Below are 17,309 nucleotides of genomic sequence, written 5' to 3'. Positions count from 1 at the left end.
CTTGAGCATATCTCGTGTCAAAATCAAGAAGAATTGGCACAATCATTGGGAGTGACGCAACAAGCAATTTCAAAACGCCTCAAAGCCATGGGAATGATTCAGAAGCAAGGAATTGGGTGCTGTACGAGAGATGTTGAACGGCGTTTGTTTGCTTGTGAACAGTTGCTTGAAAGGCAAAGACGGAAGGGATTTCTGCATCGCATTGTGACTGGGGACGAAAAATGGGTTCATTACGATAACTCCAAGCGCAGAAAATCATTTTCTGGCCATGCTTCCACGTCGACGGCCAAACCGAATATTCACAACTCCAAGGTTATGCTCTGTATTTAGTGGGACTAGCTGGGCGTAGTGTATTATGAGCTGTCAAAATTGACTGAAACAATCACAGGCGATCGATATCGAACGCAACTGATGCGTTTGAGCCGAGCATTGAAAGACAAACGGCTGCAATACAACGAGAGACACGATAAAGTGATTTTGCAGCATGACAATGCTCGACCCCATGTTGCGAAAGTGGTCAAGACATACTTGGAAACGTTGAAATGGGAAGTCTTACCCCACCCACCGTATTCTCCAGACGTTGCTCCCTCTGACTATCACTTGTTTCGATCAATGGCACACGGCCTGGCTGACCGGCACTTTCGGTCGTACAAAGAAGTAAAAACTTGGATCGATTCGTGGATCGCCTCAAAAGATGACCAGTTTTTTCGACGCGGGATTCGTACGCTGCCCGAAAGATGGGAGAAAGTAGTGGGCAACGATGGACAATACTTTGAATCATAAATGTATAACCAGTTTTTTACAATAAAGCCTCGAATTTCGGAAAAAGAAACGGTGGAAGCAAAGTTGTACAACTAATACAAAGTGGTAAAAGACTCAATTCGACTCAGTTTAGTGCGCTCTTTCTCATTCACGAACGTTGTCGGTAGATTTATTAAATATCCTTTTAAAATACACATATTATTTATTTAAAACCAGTCATATTTATACATATGTAGCATTTTTCTGTGTGTACACGCGCACGCTTTAGAACGAACTAAATTGAGTTTTCAAAAAGATTTCGATCATTTCCCAATCGAGATATTATTTCCAAAGCGCCGTCATCGATAGCTTGATGCGCGGAGAGTGGGCAGTGGGGCGTGCGCCCCGCTCACCGCCGTGAGCCTCAAAACTCGAACGGCGTGACACACCTGCTAGGCCGTTCTCGCTCCTCGTGGCCCGCGCGTCGCGCCGCGTCGGATCGCGCGGACCACGATTGCCAGAGCTCCAGATTTCGATTGGAGACTCCAGTTTTCGGGACCAAACTCCATTTCTCTAGCAGACGGGAAAAATCTCCAGTTTTTCGCTCGGGTGGAGTATTTATTCTTGCATATTTAACAAATGTTATTCAGGACATGATTCTGAATTACATTCAATAGATTTTAGCCGTCGATCGGACACCTTGCGTAATGCTATAATGCCGTCGGTGCTGTAACTTTGAACTTAAAACTGGAAAAGTATTAATGATGAATAACTTTATTAAAGTATTTTGAAAAACTCTTGCTATCAGCTATTAGATTCTGGAATCTAAAATATTATGTCCCATTTCAAAAAATCGATTTGACCTTGACTTGACATTAACAACATCACCCAAAGCCAAATCAACGGGACCTTCTTATGTCCCCTCCGAACCATACAATTTCTGTTAGAAACATTTTTCCGTATTTCGAAAAATTGTAATGCACTGTTTAAAATGGAACACCTTGTATATAATGGAGTTTTACATCATAAGATGCGCAAGGGAATTAGTAAGCTATACAACAGTGCTCGGAAACACATGCATGTGTGCAAGGCACACATATTGGGCCGATTTTCGAAGCACCGCCTCCTTTTCCCCCACCGCCTACTACCGTTCAACTCTCGACGGCCGATTCGATCCGTCTCGCCGGATTGCGAGCGAATGTGTATCTCTGGAGTGTCGCACTATAAGAAATATGCTGCAACCGTACTTTCCATCAAATATTCATTACTAGGGCTCAGAAATTCGTGCGCGATTCCGTGTCGCGCGCGTGGCACCACTGCGTGCGAGTGAGCGGAACACTCGCGCGATAGATATGCGCGGTCTGATAACGTCTTTTCAACGGAGAGTCCGTAATGCTAATGAATATGTTATATCGAATCATTATTGTTTGTGGTATTTCTGCCACTGTATACAGGGCCTAATGTATGTACTTCTCTATGCTCTTTTGCCACACGCAGTTTACGAGAAATCATTGTTTAAAATAAGGTGTTACATGATATCTAATTAGTAATATTGAGCAGCGAACGTGATCGAGCAGATTTTACGCGTGGCTAGAATACATATTGATTTTTATTCACTTTACAGGATCAACACGTACGAATAATACTTTGCATGAATATTTTAAACAAGGATTTTTTGTATACTGTTGATCATTGGTAAAAACGAATGATATATCATCTATTCTTTTTAACTAATTTCTTATACCGTTCATCTATTTCTCTGTATAACAACGTTTATACGGCTCGGTTATGCTGGATTCACACTGCTTCCGATTTGCGTCGAAGCAAAATTCATCGGAATCCTGTTTTCTGATTGGTTGCAGAGCGTCGGACGACGCACATCGGATGCAGTGTGAATCCAGCATTATGCCGAAGTTATACTTAGATACATGAAATTGGCCAATCACAGTCATTCCATTCTTCAGAATAGTAGCTATGATTGGTCAGTTTCATAACACGGATGTTATAACTGCGGCGTCAATCGAGCCGTGTAAACGTAGTTTATGTTTGTTCAGCATCAGATAAGAACATGTACAAGTACTGACAAATCTGACAATAGTTTGTTCTTTATCGAAAAATTCTCAGAATTGTTGCATAAGGTACAATAAGTTCAGAAAGTTCATCATAACAGATCTATTGTTTCTTTCCAAACGCACTCATATCAGCGGGGCCCTGTCTGAGTGCAACGCTATCTCCGAGAAAACCGAGCAACTACCATTACACACAATTCCTGGTCTGTTTATCAGCCCGAGTCTTCGTAGACAAGGAAATTTACGTGATTTAGGCATTAATTAATATATTTTTTTCTTAGAGAGTACTTTCAATCTCGGTTCTGTAAAGCCAGTATTGTTTGTGCATACGTTATGCGATGAGTGGTGCAGTATCGTTTGGTCCAAACGAACTATAAAACTTTCGTAATCTACATCAATTGACAGCTCTACATGTTGAAAAGATGTAAGTTTTTAACTTTTTTTCCGAATTTGGTACAAATCTATTGCACCATGACAGAATTTTGCATCTATTTTAACCCTGTAAAAGGATTTTTGATTCCGAAGTAAATTCGAAGATGTATATTGATCTGCACAATACCGACAATTTGGCCACTCCAGCATCCCCTTAACACTAAAATGTCCTCCAGAAGGAGAGTTATGCATCTCTTCCTGAATTCGGTTTACACGTCCTTTAGGTACAATCAATTGGAAAACCACCTTTCTCAAATTATGAGCCTCCCATCTCTTGAACACCGCCTCTAACCTCAAGAGAGTCCAGTAAGACCAATAAACTTTAGATGCTGTGTCTTTCGGTGCCACTTCCTGCCACAATGGACGTTCTTTTCCTTACTGGATAAAAAAAAGAAATGCAAGGATCTTCCAATTGTCTTTTCCGCCATTCTTCAAAATTCTCTTCGACTAAAACTATCCATCCAACAGCATTTTCTTGCTTTGCGGCGTCCTTCAGTTCCACATTTACACAATAATGACACTGTTCACTCGCGCACGGTCGTCGTGATAATCCGACCGCGTTATTATGTAAAAGATCTTTACGATATAAAATTTCAAAATCGTATTCCTGTAATCTTTCCATCCAACGCGCAAGTTAACCCTCAAGATCTTTAAAGACATCAGCCATTTAAGTGAAGCATGATCTGTGCGAATTAAAAACTTCCGTCCATATAAATAATGATGGAATGATTTCACTGACTGCACTATAGCTAAAAGTTCGCGTCGCGTGACACAATAATTTCTTTCGGCTTTATTTAAAACTTGACTAAAATAAGCAATAACTTTTTCTACATCATCTTGTTTCTGCGACAAGACTGCCCTAATTCCTAGATTTGATGCATCAGTATCGAGAATAAATTTTCCTTCTACTTTGGGAAAAGCTAAAATTATAGAAGAAGTTAGGGCCTGTTTTAATTCGTCGAAAGAACTTTGATGTCTCTTCTCCCAAATGAATTCAGTTCCGTTTTCCGTTAATGCAAAAAGAGGCTTTGTCAGAGAAGAAAATCCTTTAACAAATTTCTGATAATAAGAACAAAATCCAAGGAAACTTCTCAAATGTTTTTTATTCTAAGGAATCGGCCAGTCTCTCACAGCACTTATTTTCTTTGAATCCGTAGTGATTCCCTCAGCTGATATTATATGACCCAAGTATTTGATTTCCTTACTAAAGAAAACACATTTCTTTGGATTTACCTTTAAATTTACTTTCTTTAACCGGAGAAAAATTTTTTTACAATTCAATAATATTTCCTCAAAACTTTTCCCAAAAATAATTATATCGTCGAGATAAACTAAACAAACTTTATAAAGAAGTTCTCCTAAAATCTGCTCCATTACTCTCTCAAATGTATCGGGGGCATTGCATAAACCGAAAGGCATAACCCAGAATTGCCATAAACCGTTTCCGACCGAAAAAGCCGTTTTCTCTCTATCTTCCGGACGAACTTTAATTTGCCAATATCCACTTTTTAAGTCAAGAGTAGTAAACCAAACGTTACCTGCTAATTGATTAAGGATATCGTCTATCCGGAGTAAAGGGTAGGAATCGTTTATAGTCTTTGAATTCACCTTGCGATAGTCCACACAAAATCTCGTTCCATCCTTCTTTTTGACTAATACCACATGTGATGTCCATGGGCTTTTGAATTCCTCAATAACTCCTTGTTTCTCCATTTCCAAAATAATTTTATTCACTTCCCATCTCATTTGTAATGGAATTTGTCGAAGAGCCTGCTTAATAGGGGAAGGGTCCTTCATGTTTATTATGTGCTCTCCGATCTTACAATTTCCTGCAAAAATCTCATTAGCATATAAAATACATCACGAAATTCATATAGAAAATTGGCAAAGCTTTCTTTTCGGTCTCATCTAAGTAACGAGAGTTTTCTTCGAATAAGGGCATTAAGTCCGTTGGAACCGGCACAACACGTTCAATGCGGAAACAATCAAAATTAGTATCTTTTTCAGCAAATGAATTGAGAAAAATGGGATCGAAGATATTTTGTAAATTAAATAATTTGAGAAAGTCAACTCCCAAGATACAATCATCGTTTATCTTAGCTATCAACATTGGAACCTCCAAGGAAAATTTCGCAAGTCGAACTTTAGTTAAAGTTTTATGTTTGACTGAAATCTGTTCCCCCGTGGGGTACTTGACGTTGCAATTATTTATTTCTATTCTTAATACATCTGATTCGACAAATCTTTGATCTATTATGGAAATATCGGAGCCCGTATCGATCCTAAAAAGACAAGGTTTATTATTTGCCTCACCCTTATAACAAAATTCCCGAAAATTATTTTTAATTCTATTTATCCTGAAAAGACATGGGTTAGCACATAAACTTTTATTCAAGAAATATTGATCATCAACACAATAATCATCTTTATTTATAATTTTATTGAACCTGAAAGAATTTTTATTACTGTCAACAACATTGTAAGAGCATTGGTTAACTGAGAAACTATTATTTTTCGGGGTTTCTTCTGCTTTAGTCGAGCCTGCCCCGATCAGCTCGACTATTCCTTGTTTCCCGTTTCCGTCCTGCCGGGACACTCGAAGCGAAAGTGACTCTCCTTACCACATTCCCAACATTCTCTTTTGTTACCAATTTTTACGCCATTCCTGATTTTAAATAGATTCCCGCTATTATTTCCTTTTCCTTTTTTCTCTTTACTCTCAACAATTTGTTCCCTTTTTCCTTTGTTAAAATATCTTCCCTTTTGGCCAAAATTTTTCATGAATAAATTTTACAGCTCTAGCCCTCTCAATTGCTACTTTCAGAGTTCTTTTCACAAAGTTATCCGACAAGGCGGAGACAAATTGGGCACAGGCAATTTTATCCCGTATCGGATGTGCGCACTCCGGGTAGGCCAACTGCGACAATCTTTCGATATCCGCGCCCAACGTAGCCAGATTTTCATCGAATTTCTGCCTTCTATTTGTGAATTGCGAATAATAACTCTATGCCGATTGACTCTCTCCGAAACGCAACTCTAGTTTTGATTTTAATTCGGCAAAATCTAAAGTTTCAAGATTCTCTACATTTTCTAAAATCGCGCGCGCTTTTCCCCTCAGACACGACACTAAGATGGCAGTTTTCGTCTCTTTTGGCCAACCGTTCGCACGAGCGATCAAACTAAATTGCGAAAAGAATTCACGTAAAGGCACGCTAGCGTCGAATGTATCCGGCTTCAATTTGAAACCCATTTCCTCTCGCGACGGAATTCACACATCACAGCTTTCTCGCGTGAAAACAGAACTGTCTCCATCGGCGGCATGACAGCAAGAAGCAGAACACGAATTCGCTTTCCCGACAAGAGTGAGAGGACTTATCTGTGTATTCGTAGTGGATGCTCCACGTAGACTCTCCTGCAGCGAACGGATCTCCGCATCCTGCCGCTGTAAAACTGCCGTGAGCTCCGCCTGTTTGCGAGTCTGTTCCTCACGCAGCTGTTGTAACTCACGGAGAACGGCTTGCAGAGCTGTCGTCTCCGGCGTATACTCAGATTCCCGTTGGATGGTCTGCGGAATAGTCGTTTCCGTCGTTCTTTCCGAATCCTCCATGAGCGCTCGACTCCGCGTATTCACTGGAGAGCGGAGCATTAACCTCCGTCGTGATGCACGATCCCGGACGAGCCCCCAAAATATGTTACGCCCGCGCGACTAATTTTCGAGTTCGCTCTTGCAGGCGCGCACTCTCGCTCTCGATCCGCCGAAATAAGCAACACAAATGTAAAGAAGAACAGGCAACGTTTATTATAAGAAGAACAAATTAATACTCCCCGATCGATAATAAAAGGAGCAGTCTCGAGATACGTCCGTTCAAGTCCACAACTCACAACCAAAATCCGACGATCTTGTTGAAAACAGACGAAAGCCTCTTCGTCTCGGTGCGCTACGCTATATCATAGGCGTCAGCGAAATACGGGCAAAACAATATATTCGTTGCTTATATGGCTTTGACAATAGAAAATCATTCGGGACTTACTTGACATTTTACACGAACACTTTTGTCGGATTCTATGTGGAATATACGATAGAAATTTTATCAGTTTTTATGAGTAATTCACATATTCGTTGTTTATATGGCTTTGACGATAAAAAATCTTTCGGAAATTATTTGATATTTTACATAACGGTTTTCTATCTGATGTAATATGAAAGACACGATAGAAGACTTATCAGTATGTCCTCTAACATTTTTGTCTTTAATTCTATATAAATGACGACTACATCTATAACTTATTAAAAATAGACGACATACTGATAAGTCTTCTATCGTGTCTTTCATATTACATCAGACAGAAAACCTTTATGTAAATTATCAAATAAGTTCCGAAAGATTTTTTATCGTCAAACCCATATAAACAACAAATATGTGAATTTCTCATAGGAAATGTTTATGTAAAATGTCGAATATTAGGTGTACAATTTTGCTTCCGCCGTTTTCCTATGGATAACATTAGCGATAAGTGGTGGTCGAAATAAATAGAACATAGACGTCATACAATAAACTTGGGCATCTGTCAACATAACCCCATAGAAACATTAGTCGATTTGTGTCTGCATCATAAAGTTATTCTCGATTGAAAATGTCAGTTTACGAGCCAAATTCTCGTCATTTGCGGGAGGTTTTAATTTTCTGCTTTAATATGAAGAAATCTGCGGCTGAGGCTCATCGAATGCTCTCAAATACTTATGGTGAGGCCGCTATTAGTGAAAGAACGTGTCACGAGTGGTTTCAACGCTTCAAGAACGGTGATTTTGACATCGAAAACCAGCATAGCGGTGGAAGAGAGGTTATCGAAGATGCAGAATTGGAGGCATTACTTGATCAAGACTCGTGTTAAAATCAAGAAGAATTGGCACGTCATTGGGAGTGACTCAACAAGCCATTCCAAAACGCCTCAAAGCCATGCGAATGATTCAGAAGCAAGGAAATTGGGTGCCGTACGAGTTGAAGCCGAGAGATATTGAACGGTGTTTGTTTGCTTGTAAGGCAAAGACGGAACAGCTGCTTGAAAGGCAAAGACGGAAGGGACTTCTGCATCGCATTGTGACTGGGGACGAAAAATGGGTTCATTACGATAACCCCAACCGCAGAAAATCATGGGGAGTTCCCGGCCATGCTTCCACGTCGACGGCCAAACCGAATATTCACGGCTCCAAGGTCATGCTCTGTATTTGGTGGGACTAGCTCGGCGTAGTGTATTATGAGCTGTCAAAATCGACTGAAACAATCACAGGCGATCGGTATCGAACGCAATTGATGCGTTTGAGCCGAGCATTGAAAGATAAACGGCCACAATACAACGAGAGACACGATAAAGTGATTTTGCAGCATGACAATGCTCGACCCCATGTTGCGAAAGTGGTCAAGAGATACTTGGAAACGTTGAAATGGGAAGTCCTACCCCACCCGCCGTATTCTCCAGACGTTGCTTCCTCTGACTATCACTTGTTTCGATCAATGGCACACGGCCTGGCTGACCAGCACATCCGGTCATATGAAGAAGTAAAAAAATTGGGTGGATTCGTGGATCGTCTCAAAAGATGACCAATTTTTTCGACGCGGGATTCGTACGCTGTTCGAAAGATGGCAGAAAGTAGTGGCCAGCGATGGACTATACTTTGAATCATAAATGTATAAACAATTTTTTACAATAAACCCTCGAATTTCGGAAAAAAAACGGCGGAAGCAAAGTTGTATATCTAATAAGTCCCGAGTGATTTTCTATCGTCAAAGTCATATAAGCAACGAATATGTGAATTACTCATAGGAACTGATAAAATTTCTATCACATATTTTACATAGAATCTGATAGAAGATGTTCGTGTAAAGTGTCAAATAAATCCCAAGTGATTTTCTATCGTCGAAGCCATATAAGCAACGAATATGTGTATTAATACGATACGTACCTAAAGAATTTCTCTTGATCTAGAACGATTAAAACCAGATATTATAAAAATGGATTCAAAACGGTAGCAATTATATCTAACTTCAAAAATACCTACGATAGACTTATATATCGATAAAATTGTATAAGAATTTAATCGTTTCTTGTAAATTTCCATCAGATTTTTTTTATCAGAAAGTGCTTGTTTTAAAAGTATTTAGTGAATTTACAACTAGTAGCAAAAAATATAACACTTGAAGTCTTGTTTCAAGTTTGTTGTGCAAGAACTTCATGAAGTATTTCAACATATACCCGTTCATTGGACCAGTCTATATTTTGTTGTGGATCGACTGTTGCTTAACCGGAATGCTGACTGTTGCTTAATTAAGGAGTACTTTTTACAAAGAATATATACAATCAATGCATTTATCAATTATACTCTCCCCTCTCTCTCTCTCTCTCTCTCTCTGTCTCTCTCTCTCTCTCTCTCTCTCTCCCCCCCTCTCCCTTTACCCCCCCTCTCTCCACATATTCAATTTGATCTCTTATTTTAGGCGGAGAGGATTGCAGTCTCATTATCTGGCTATTCATTAAAAATCAAACTAATGAAATAATGTACAACTAACATTGACAGAATGTTAAATATATTTTGTCCATCGTGTTTTATTTATCTTTCATAACACCATCAAATCGCTAGAGAAAACCTCGTTGGATGCTACACATGTGTACGACGTAATGTACAATTTGAAAAATCATTTAACGTTCCGAAAAATTACTAAAATTTTTTGGTTTCAAAGTAAACCAAAGTCTTCTAAATCTTTTGCCTTCAGAGGGCAAGAAATTTGAAAAAGAAGCACTGCGCGTTTACGATAAAGCCATCAACTATTTAAATAAGTGGTTTAACTTTGACAACTCAATTTATAAAAAATTGCGTCATTTCCAATTAAAAAATGAGTTATCAAAATTGCAAGAAGTGCTCAACATATCTGCAAATTGGTGTATGTTAAGTTAGCACTCCAATATTGAAATTCCATAGTTCTGATTAGAGTTGCCGTTTCCTTTCGTCGAGACGAAGAGTTCTCTATAATTTATAACAAGAGTTCCGCTTGATAATTATGTTTAAATAATTTTTAAAAAATGGGGTGCTAATTTCTTATCGAAATTCGAGATCGAATAGTTCTGAGCGGCTCAATAGCTTCATTTAGTGAATACCTAGAGTTCCTGATGCATAAAGAAAAATTTTGAAAAATCTAAAAAGTATTAAAAATTTTTTTTAAATTAATTTTTAGATACAATAGTTCTGATTAGAATTCCTGCTTCCTTTTAACGAGACGAAGAGTCCACCGTATTTTTAATGCAAGATTCAGTTAATAACAATTTTTAAATAATTTTTTTTAATTGGGGTGCTAACTTCACAGAGAAATTCGAGATCGAACAGTTCTGAACAGCTTAATAGATTTATTTTGTGAATATCTAGAGTTCCTAACACATAAAAAACAATTTTGACACACAAAAAAATTAAAAAAAAAAACATTTTTCGATTACTTTAATTTCGCGTATCTTGAATATCGTTAGTCCAATCGCATTGTCACCTGATACTTTTCGATAGAACTCGTCGAGAACTGCCGAAAACGATAATCAGAACTACTGGAACTCTCAAAAAATTTTTCAACATCGGACTTAGAAGATTTTCGACTACCTATCAAATATGTCATATTTCTCAAACCGTTGGTCCAATCGCTTTGTCAACTCATACTTTTCGATAAAACTCGTCGAGAATTGCCCAAAACGATAATCAGAACTACTAGAATTCTCAAAAAATTTTTCAACATCAGACTTATGACATATTTGATAGGTAATCGAGAAATTTCTAAGTCCGATGGCTATTTATATTTATATTTTATTCGTGGGAAGCGAACTGAAATATCTTGTAAACTGACATTTTCAATCGAGAATAACTTTATGATGCAGACACAAATCGATTAATGTTTCTATGGGGTTATGTTGACAGATGCCCAAATTTATTGTATGACGTCTATGATCTATTTATTTCGACCACCACTTACCGCTAAAGCCATCTATAGGAAAACGGCGGGAGCAAAATTGTACACCTAATATAGAGATTTAAAATGTCTATTACGATCGTAGCTGGATCTTCGTTGCTTAAATAATTCAATCTTGAATTACTAATATATACTTTATATATGTACTTGCATATATACCATATTGTAGTTTTTTCACACACACAAACTGGGCGCCGAATTATTTTTCCGGACTAAATAAACGCAATTAAAACTACTCTAGTAATCGTGAATTAAATTGAAAAGCAATTTAATAATTTGATGCTACCATCAAGCAAGTCGATTACTAGAGTAGTTTTAATTGCGTTTATTTAGTCCGGAAAAATAATTCGGCGCGCAGTTTGAAAAAGACTACAATATGGTATATATGCAAGTACATATATAGTATATATTAGTAATTTAAGATTTAATTATTTAAGCAACGAAGATCCAGCTTCGACCGTAATAGGCATTTTAAACGCCTATAATGATCATATCTCCCCATTTAACCGTCACGTAGACCTCACCCTCTTCCAGCAGCGTACATGGGAGTGGGTTCTCCACTTGTCTCCACGTAATCGCTACGGTTCCGTTTTTGTTCACCGTCCAATGCGGATGGTCCGCCGGAACTCGATAGGGTTCCAAAACCACCGTGATCCCGTATCCATGCTCCGCCATTGTCTGCAGCAAGAAGTCCTGTGCACGGTGGGCATGGTTAATATTCGCTTGGAGTATCTTATTGAGCATTACTCCAACTGGTCCATCCGCCTTCCTCCGTGGCGGTGCCTTCCAGCCATGGATCGGGGGAGCCGATGGATTTCGCTGTTACTGTCTTGCTCGATAGTTTCCCTTGGTTGGTGACGGCGACGGTTTTATCATCCTCCATCGGCTGCGTATCCTGAAGAGACTGCGCGTCCTCCTATTCCTCTATGGGCTGCGTGTCCGGGAGAGGCTGCACATCCACCTCCATAACCTCCTCGTGCGTGGTCGATGCAATCAGCTGTCGGCCTACCTTGGGTATACTCGTCGTGTCCTTTCCCGTGCTGGATCACTTTTCGGTGCCCTTAGCATTTGCTCCGGCTCCGGTCACGGGCTGTGCCTTTGCATCTTTTGGTACCGAGATCGTTGTCACACATTCCCTGTCCTCTTTTCGGTTTAGGGGGAGGGTTACACGCTGGGCCCCCCAGCCTGTGATTGGCCGCCCGCCCCAAGTCCGAGCATATCATTCAATGTACATCCTGTTTGCACCACCGTGCTATATGGCCTATTATTCCACAACTGTAACACTTGTTACTGTGGTCCTCCTTACTTGTGCATTCCGCTTTGATATGCCCTGTTTCCAGGCAGCGGAAGCACTGCTGTTTCCTTTCCTTTAGGAGCTCTATACTCACGGTCATCCAGCCTAGCCTAACTCTAGGCTTCTTCGTCGTCCTATTGGCCGTGAGTAAGGGGCATCTTACCCATATCGTACCCAGACCATTCGGGGCTTTAGTAAACTCCCCAGTTTTAATGTCCGTGATGTCACAGCTACCAGTTTCCGCGAACCATTTAATGATCTCTTCCTTTGTGGTGGAGTCCTCTAGATCTTTTATTCGTATCTGCCATTTTCTCCGGTCTGGATATGAGTACGTCTTGCCTGATTTCGAGGCATTCCGATTCCACAATCTCTTGCAGTTTCTCGGCGAGCGAGTTAGCTTTGTTCGCCCCGCCCCCCGCTCCCGAGATCTCGAGCAGAAACGCTCCGGTACGAGCTCTTGTGGGTCTTATCTCCTTAATGCCCAACTCGTCGATATTGATGCGCTCTTTTGCCATTTTCAGCACTTTCGACGCCTCTCCTTTACAGCTAATCTGCACCGCGGCTGTTCGTGGTGGTCTCCTGCCTTTTTGTACATTTTTGTTGGTAAGGGTTTGACTCTTCGGTGTACCCTTGCTTCCTTCCTTTGCGTTGTTTCTCTTGACCACCTCGGCCTTTTTCTGCACGTGCCTGACCTTTCTCCCCACCTCGGACCATTTTTCCGCAACCGGTGGATTGGCCATCTTCTGCGTGCCATCACTCACGTTCCGTTGGTTTGGCGGGGGGAACTTTGGGGTGGCACCCAGTTGGACACGGCTCAATTGGTCACGAATCCATTTTTCCGCAACCGGTGGATTGGCCATCTTCTGCGTGCCATCACTCACGTTCCGTTGGTTTGGCGGGGGGAACTTTGGGGTGGCACCCAGTTGGACACGGCTCCATTGGTCACGAACCACTCACAGCGCTTGAGACTACAAAGCTCCTAAGCACTAGTCGCTGTGATTGGTGGTGTCCAATTGAGCCGTGGTCAATCGGGATCACCCCGGACTTTGTCTTTCCCAACTTTTTCTTTCCCTCTCTCCTAGAAGAACTACCCTCTCTTTTTCCGTCGGAGTGAACCTCGTGGCCACCACTGGCTAATGCTCGTGGAGCCAGAGAGGGAGCCTCTGTCAACTCCTTGAGTTCCTCCCGTAGGACCTTCCGGATTATTTCTTTAATTTCCGTTGGTCTGTTTCCTTATCCAACCGGATCGTCTGTCCTTATTTCCTTCGTTAGTTTGCTTGTCGATTTGTCCCTCGGCATCAGAGGGGGTCCACACGTCGTCTTGGTCACGTTGTATTTCTGACTTTCAGGTAGAATTCTGTCCTCCAGAATATGTACCTTCCCCTTGATCGCAGGTCTGATCGCAGGGATCAATTCTTCCCTGGGAGGGTAGGACCACCTTTGGTGGTTCCTCCTCGCTTACATCCATTTTATCATCTTCAGATGTGCTACCTGTCATATCACTGACGTAGTTGTTCTTCTTTCCTTGCGGTCTCGGTCGGAGGATTTTCTCTTGTTCTCTTTCTCGTCCTTCTTTCCTTGTCTCTTCTCCTGTTTTATGTCCTTTACCATGTCCTTGGAAGTTGATGCTGTGCCCTTGAGTGGTGTTGCGGCGATGATGTTCCTGGAGCTGGTTCCCGTTTTTATTTCCTCTATCTCCTTCCTGAGAGCTTGTAACTCCTGCTCCCTGAAAGCAAGTTTCTCCGCCTTCTCTTCAGCGACTTTTGTTCTGGTCTTCTCTTCCTCCAATTCCTTGTTTTGCCTAATCTTGATCATAGTTATCTCCCTCTTTAACATGGAGATTTCCCCTTGAAAAGTCCGCCAGGGATCTTCCCGCTCTATCATAGATGACTTGAAGGCATTCCATTGTAGCCGCCGTGGCCAGCTTGAGGGTCTTTTGGTAAGTACCCTTCAAATTGGAGAATGTTTTTGTAATCTGTATTATTTCATACAAATATTCCTTCGTTTTCTTTTGTATATCCTCGCTAGGTTGACCCTCTACCTTCTCCACAAATTTATCAAGGTCCACCTTGGATCTCTTTAGTAACTCCTTTTTGGATAGTTCCCTGATAACGACTTCGCGTAAAAGGCGTAAACTGTTTTTCTTTTCTTCATTGTCTGACCTTACAGCCTCCCTTCGAGACATAAATAGCCGTCCCACTGAGGCTCTTTTTAAATATGCCGGAATCCTCTCTACCTTTATTCATCCATTCCACTTACTATACTTCGCTTTCCTTATATTTTCCTATATTTCCTCCTTCCATATTTCCCTATCCTATTTTTACAGCTCCTCAAACTTAATTCCTTCCTCCATTTCCATCCTTTGCCAGCTTTTCAACCCTAATCCTCTGTCCTCGAAATATTGTTCCCTTTCTCTCTCCCGACCTTCTAACTTTCTCCCTTTACTTATATTACTCCTTATTTATCTCCTCCAAACATAATTGCGCCAAAAAACTATCCCCTCCCTCCTTATCTCTTCTCAAATGCCCAAGCCCTTTTTCCCGCCCTACCTCTTAATTTTTCCATTTGCATTCGCTTCCTTATCATATAGCTTAGCGTCCTTCCTTCCACTCCTAACACCCACCTTAAATATCTCTCCTGTAACTTCTCCACCCCTTCCTTCTCTTTCCAGCACCAGATTTCCACCCATAACTCATCATCGCCCATATCAACGCGTCAAGTAATCATATCCTTTTCTTCCAATCATTGCCGAATCTCTTTTTCCCAATCCTCCAAACCTGTTCCATTACTGTCACCGCCTTCACTACCCTTTACTTTACGTGCTCCTCCTGCCTTCCATTCCTTTGCAACATACAGATATTTTAATTTCTTTACCTCTTCTATCACCTTAACCTTCTATCTTCAGTCCACCTTACTGCTCCTGCCCCCTCCATTCCTGAATCTCATTATTTTTGTTTTATCCTATTTAGCTCCAAGCCCTTCCTTTCAATATACCCCTCTAGCCTCTCCATCATACTCCTCATACTCTTCATCCTCCACCAGTAATATCATATCATCTGCGTAGGTCAAACTATACACCTTCTTATCTCCTAGCTCCACTCCCCCTCATTTAACTTTTCCCATCTCTTCCTCTAGGTCTGCCGTCAGTATATTAAATAACAAGAGACTCAGCGGACATCCCTGCCTTACCCCCTTCGCCGTCCAAAAGCTTTCATTTATTTCTTATTATATTTCCACTATCTTCTAAACTCCACAACGTTACCACCATCCACCCCCTCTCCTGACTACCCGTCTCTATCTATCTTATCTTCTCTATCTTCACCACCACTTTTATTCTTCTCATTATTCCTTTAATCTTCTCCTCTATGTCCTCTTCTCCTACATTTAACCCTTTTATGATAATTTTTTTTTCTTTCCTCTCTCTCCTTCGTTTACTCCTTCTCACCAATCTACTTACCCTTTCCATGCATCTTTCAATCTCTTCTCCACGTCCTATCTCGCCACCGTCTCTCTTTTTATCCCTTCCACCTTCCACTCTCCTACTCCTAGCTTCACTTTATCCATTTCACTTTCCAACATCTTTATCCACCATCTCCTCCTTTTACTTCTTCTATTTTTCCTCCTCCTTCTTCAACTCCTCTTTCATCCTCTCAACTTCTTTTCTCATCATCTTCTTTTGACTCTCAGCTACTTCTCTTATTTCTTTCTTAACTCCCCTTAACCTTTCCCTTATTTCCTCCCTCATCTGTTTGAGTATCTCCTTCATCCCCCTTTTCACTCCCATTTTGACCGGCGATCTTATCGTTTTCTTACTCCTCCTAAAAACTTTCTCTATCCTCTCTTACTCCTCCAATACCCCTCCCCCCCCTCACCCTCTCTTTTCCTTTTTAGGAACTTCGCTAACTCACCTGTACTTCCACACCTATCCTTAGTCAGCTCTCTAATTCTATCCGTCATCTATCACTCACTCTTCCTCCCTCTCTCTCTCTTTTCCTTTCACTCTCTTCCTCTCTCTCTCTCTCTCTCTCTCTCTCACACTCACTCTTCATCTACCTTCTCTCTTCGTTTGCGCTTTATCTTTTTCGAACAGGCTTAACCTATCAATATCTCGATATCTAGGACCGACCCGCTATTCCTCACCATTCTCTACCGAATATATAATACTTGCCCTTACCACCCACTCCTAAGCTCTGTTCCACCTCATCGCGAGCCACGTGCCCTACACCGAACAAATCCCATAATCTCAATCTCTTATTTCTTTATCCCCTTCCCCGTCCACAACCCTTTTCCTCCACTTTTCTCCCCACACTCTCTCACCTTTTCCTCTACTCTCTCTTTCATCACCACTCTCTAACACGTTTTCATCCCTCTCTCTCTCTCTCTCTCTCTCTCTCTCTCTCTCTCTCTCTTCACTTTCACCTTTTGCTCCGTCTATTCACAAATCGCCCACTTTATCCTATCACATCGGAAACGGAAGTCCGACGAAGAGAATTATAGTAAAGCAGATAATTGGCGTGCCAGAGTCATAGATGAGAATAGTAAGTGTACTCAGTCACAAATAGATTTATATGAATTTTAATAAATAAAAGCATATATTCAATTTTACATAAAAATAAATGGTAAATATGTAGATTAGGGGAGCCCCCCCAATGACCTTGACCTTGACATATATTGTCAAGGTCATGACCCCGAGTGACCTTGAGGAAGTTTTAATTGCAGGACGTTACTCATTAAGAAGTTATAAACAAAAGAAGTTTACGAAATAACTTC

The 17,309-nt window shown here is 40.9% G+C and overlaps 1 protein-coding gene across 1 annotated transcript; it reads right to left on the bottom strand.

The window, feature by feature from the left end:
- Positions 1 to 12,468: 12,468 nt before the first annotated feature.
- On the bottom strand, positions 12,469 to 13,399 carry LOC108769042 (uncharacterized). Its single transcript, XM_018519786.1, has 2 exons — positions 12,991 to 13,399; positions 12,469 to 12,878 (listed from the first exon to the last, which is right to left on the bottom strand). Exons 1-2 carry the CDS (start codon positions 13,397 to 13,399, stop codon positions 12,469 to 12,471), a joined length of 819 nt encoding a protein of 272 aa, XP_018375288.1.
- Between the last annotated feature and the right edge of the window lie 3,910 nt (positions 13,400 to 17,309).

The sequence above is a fragment of the Trachymyrmex cornetzi genome, unplaced genomic scaffold, assembly GCF_001594075.2.
Source record: "Trachymyrmex cornetzi isolate Tcor2-1 unplaced genomic scaffold, Tcor1.1 scaffold841, whole genome shotgun sequence".
NCBI lineage: Eukaryota > Metazoa > Arthropoda > Insecta > Hymenoptera > Formicidae > Trachymyrmex > Trachymyrmex cornetzi.
The sequence above is the reverse complement of the archived record's forward strand: the minus strand, read 5'-3'. Positions and strand labels throughout refer to the sequence as shown.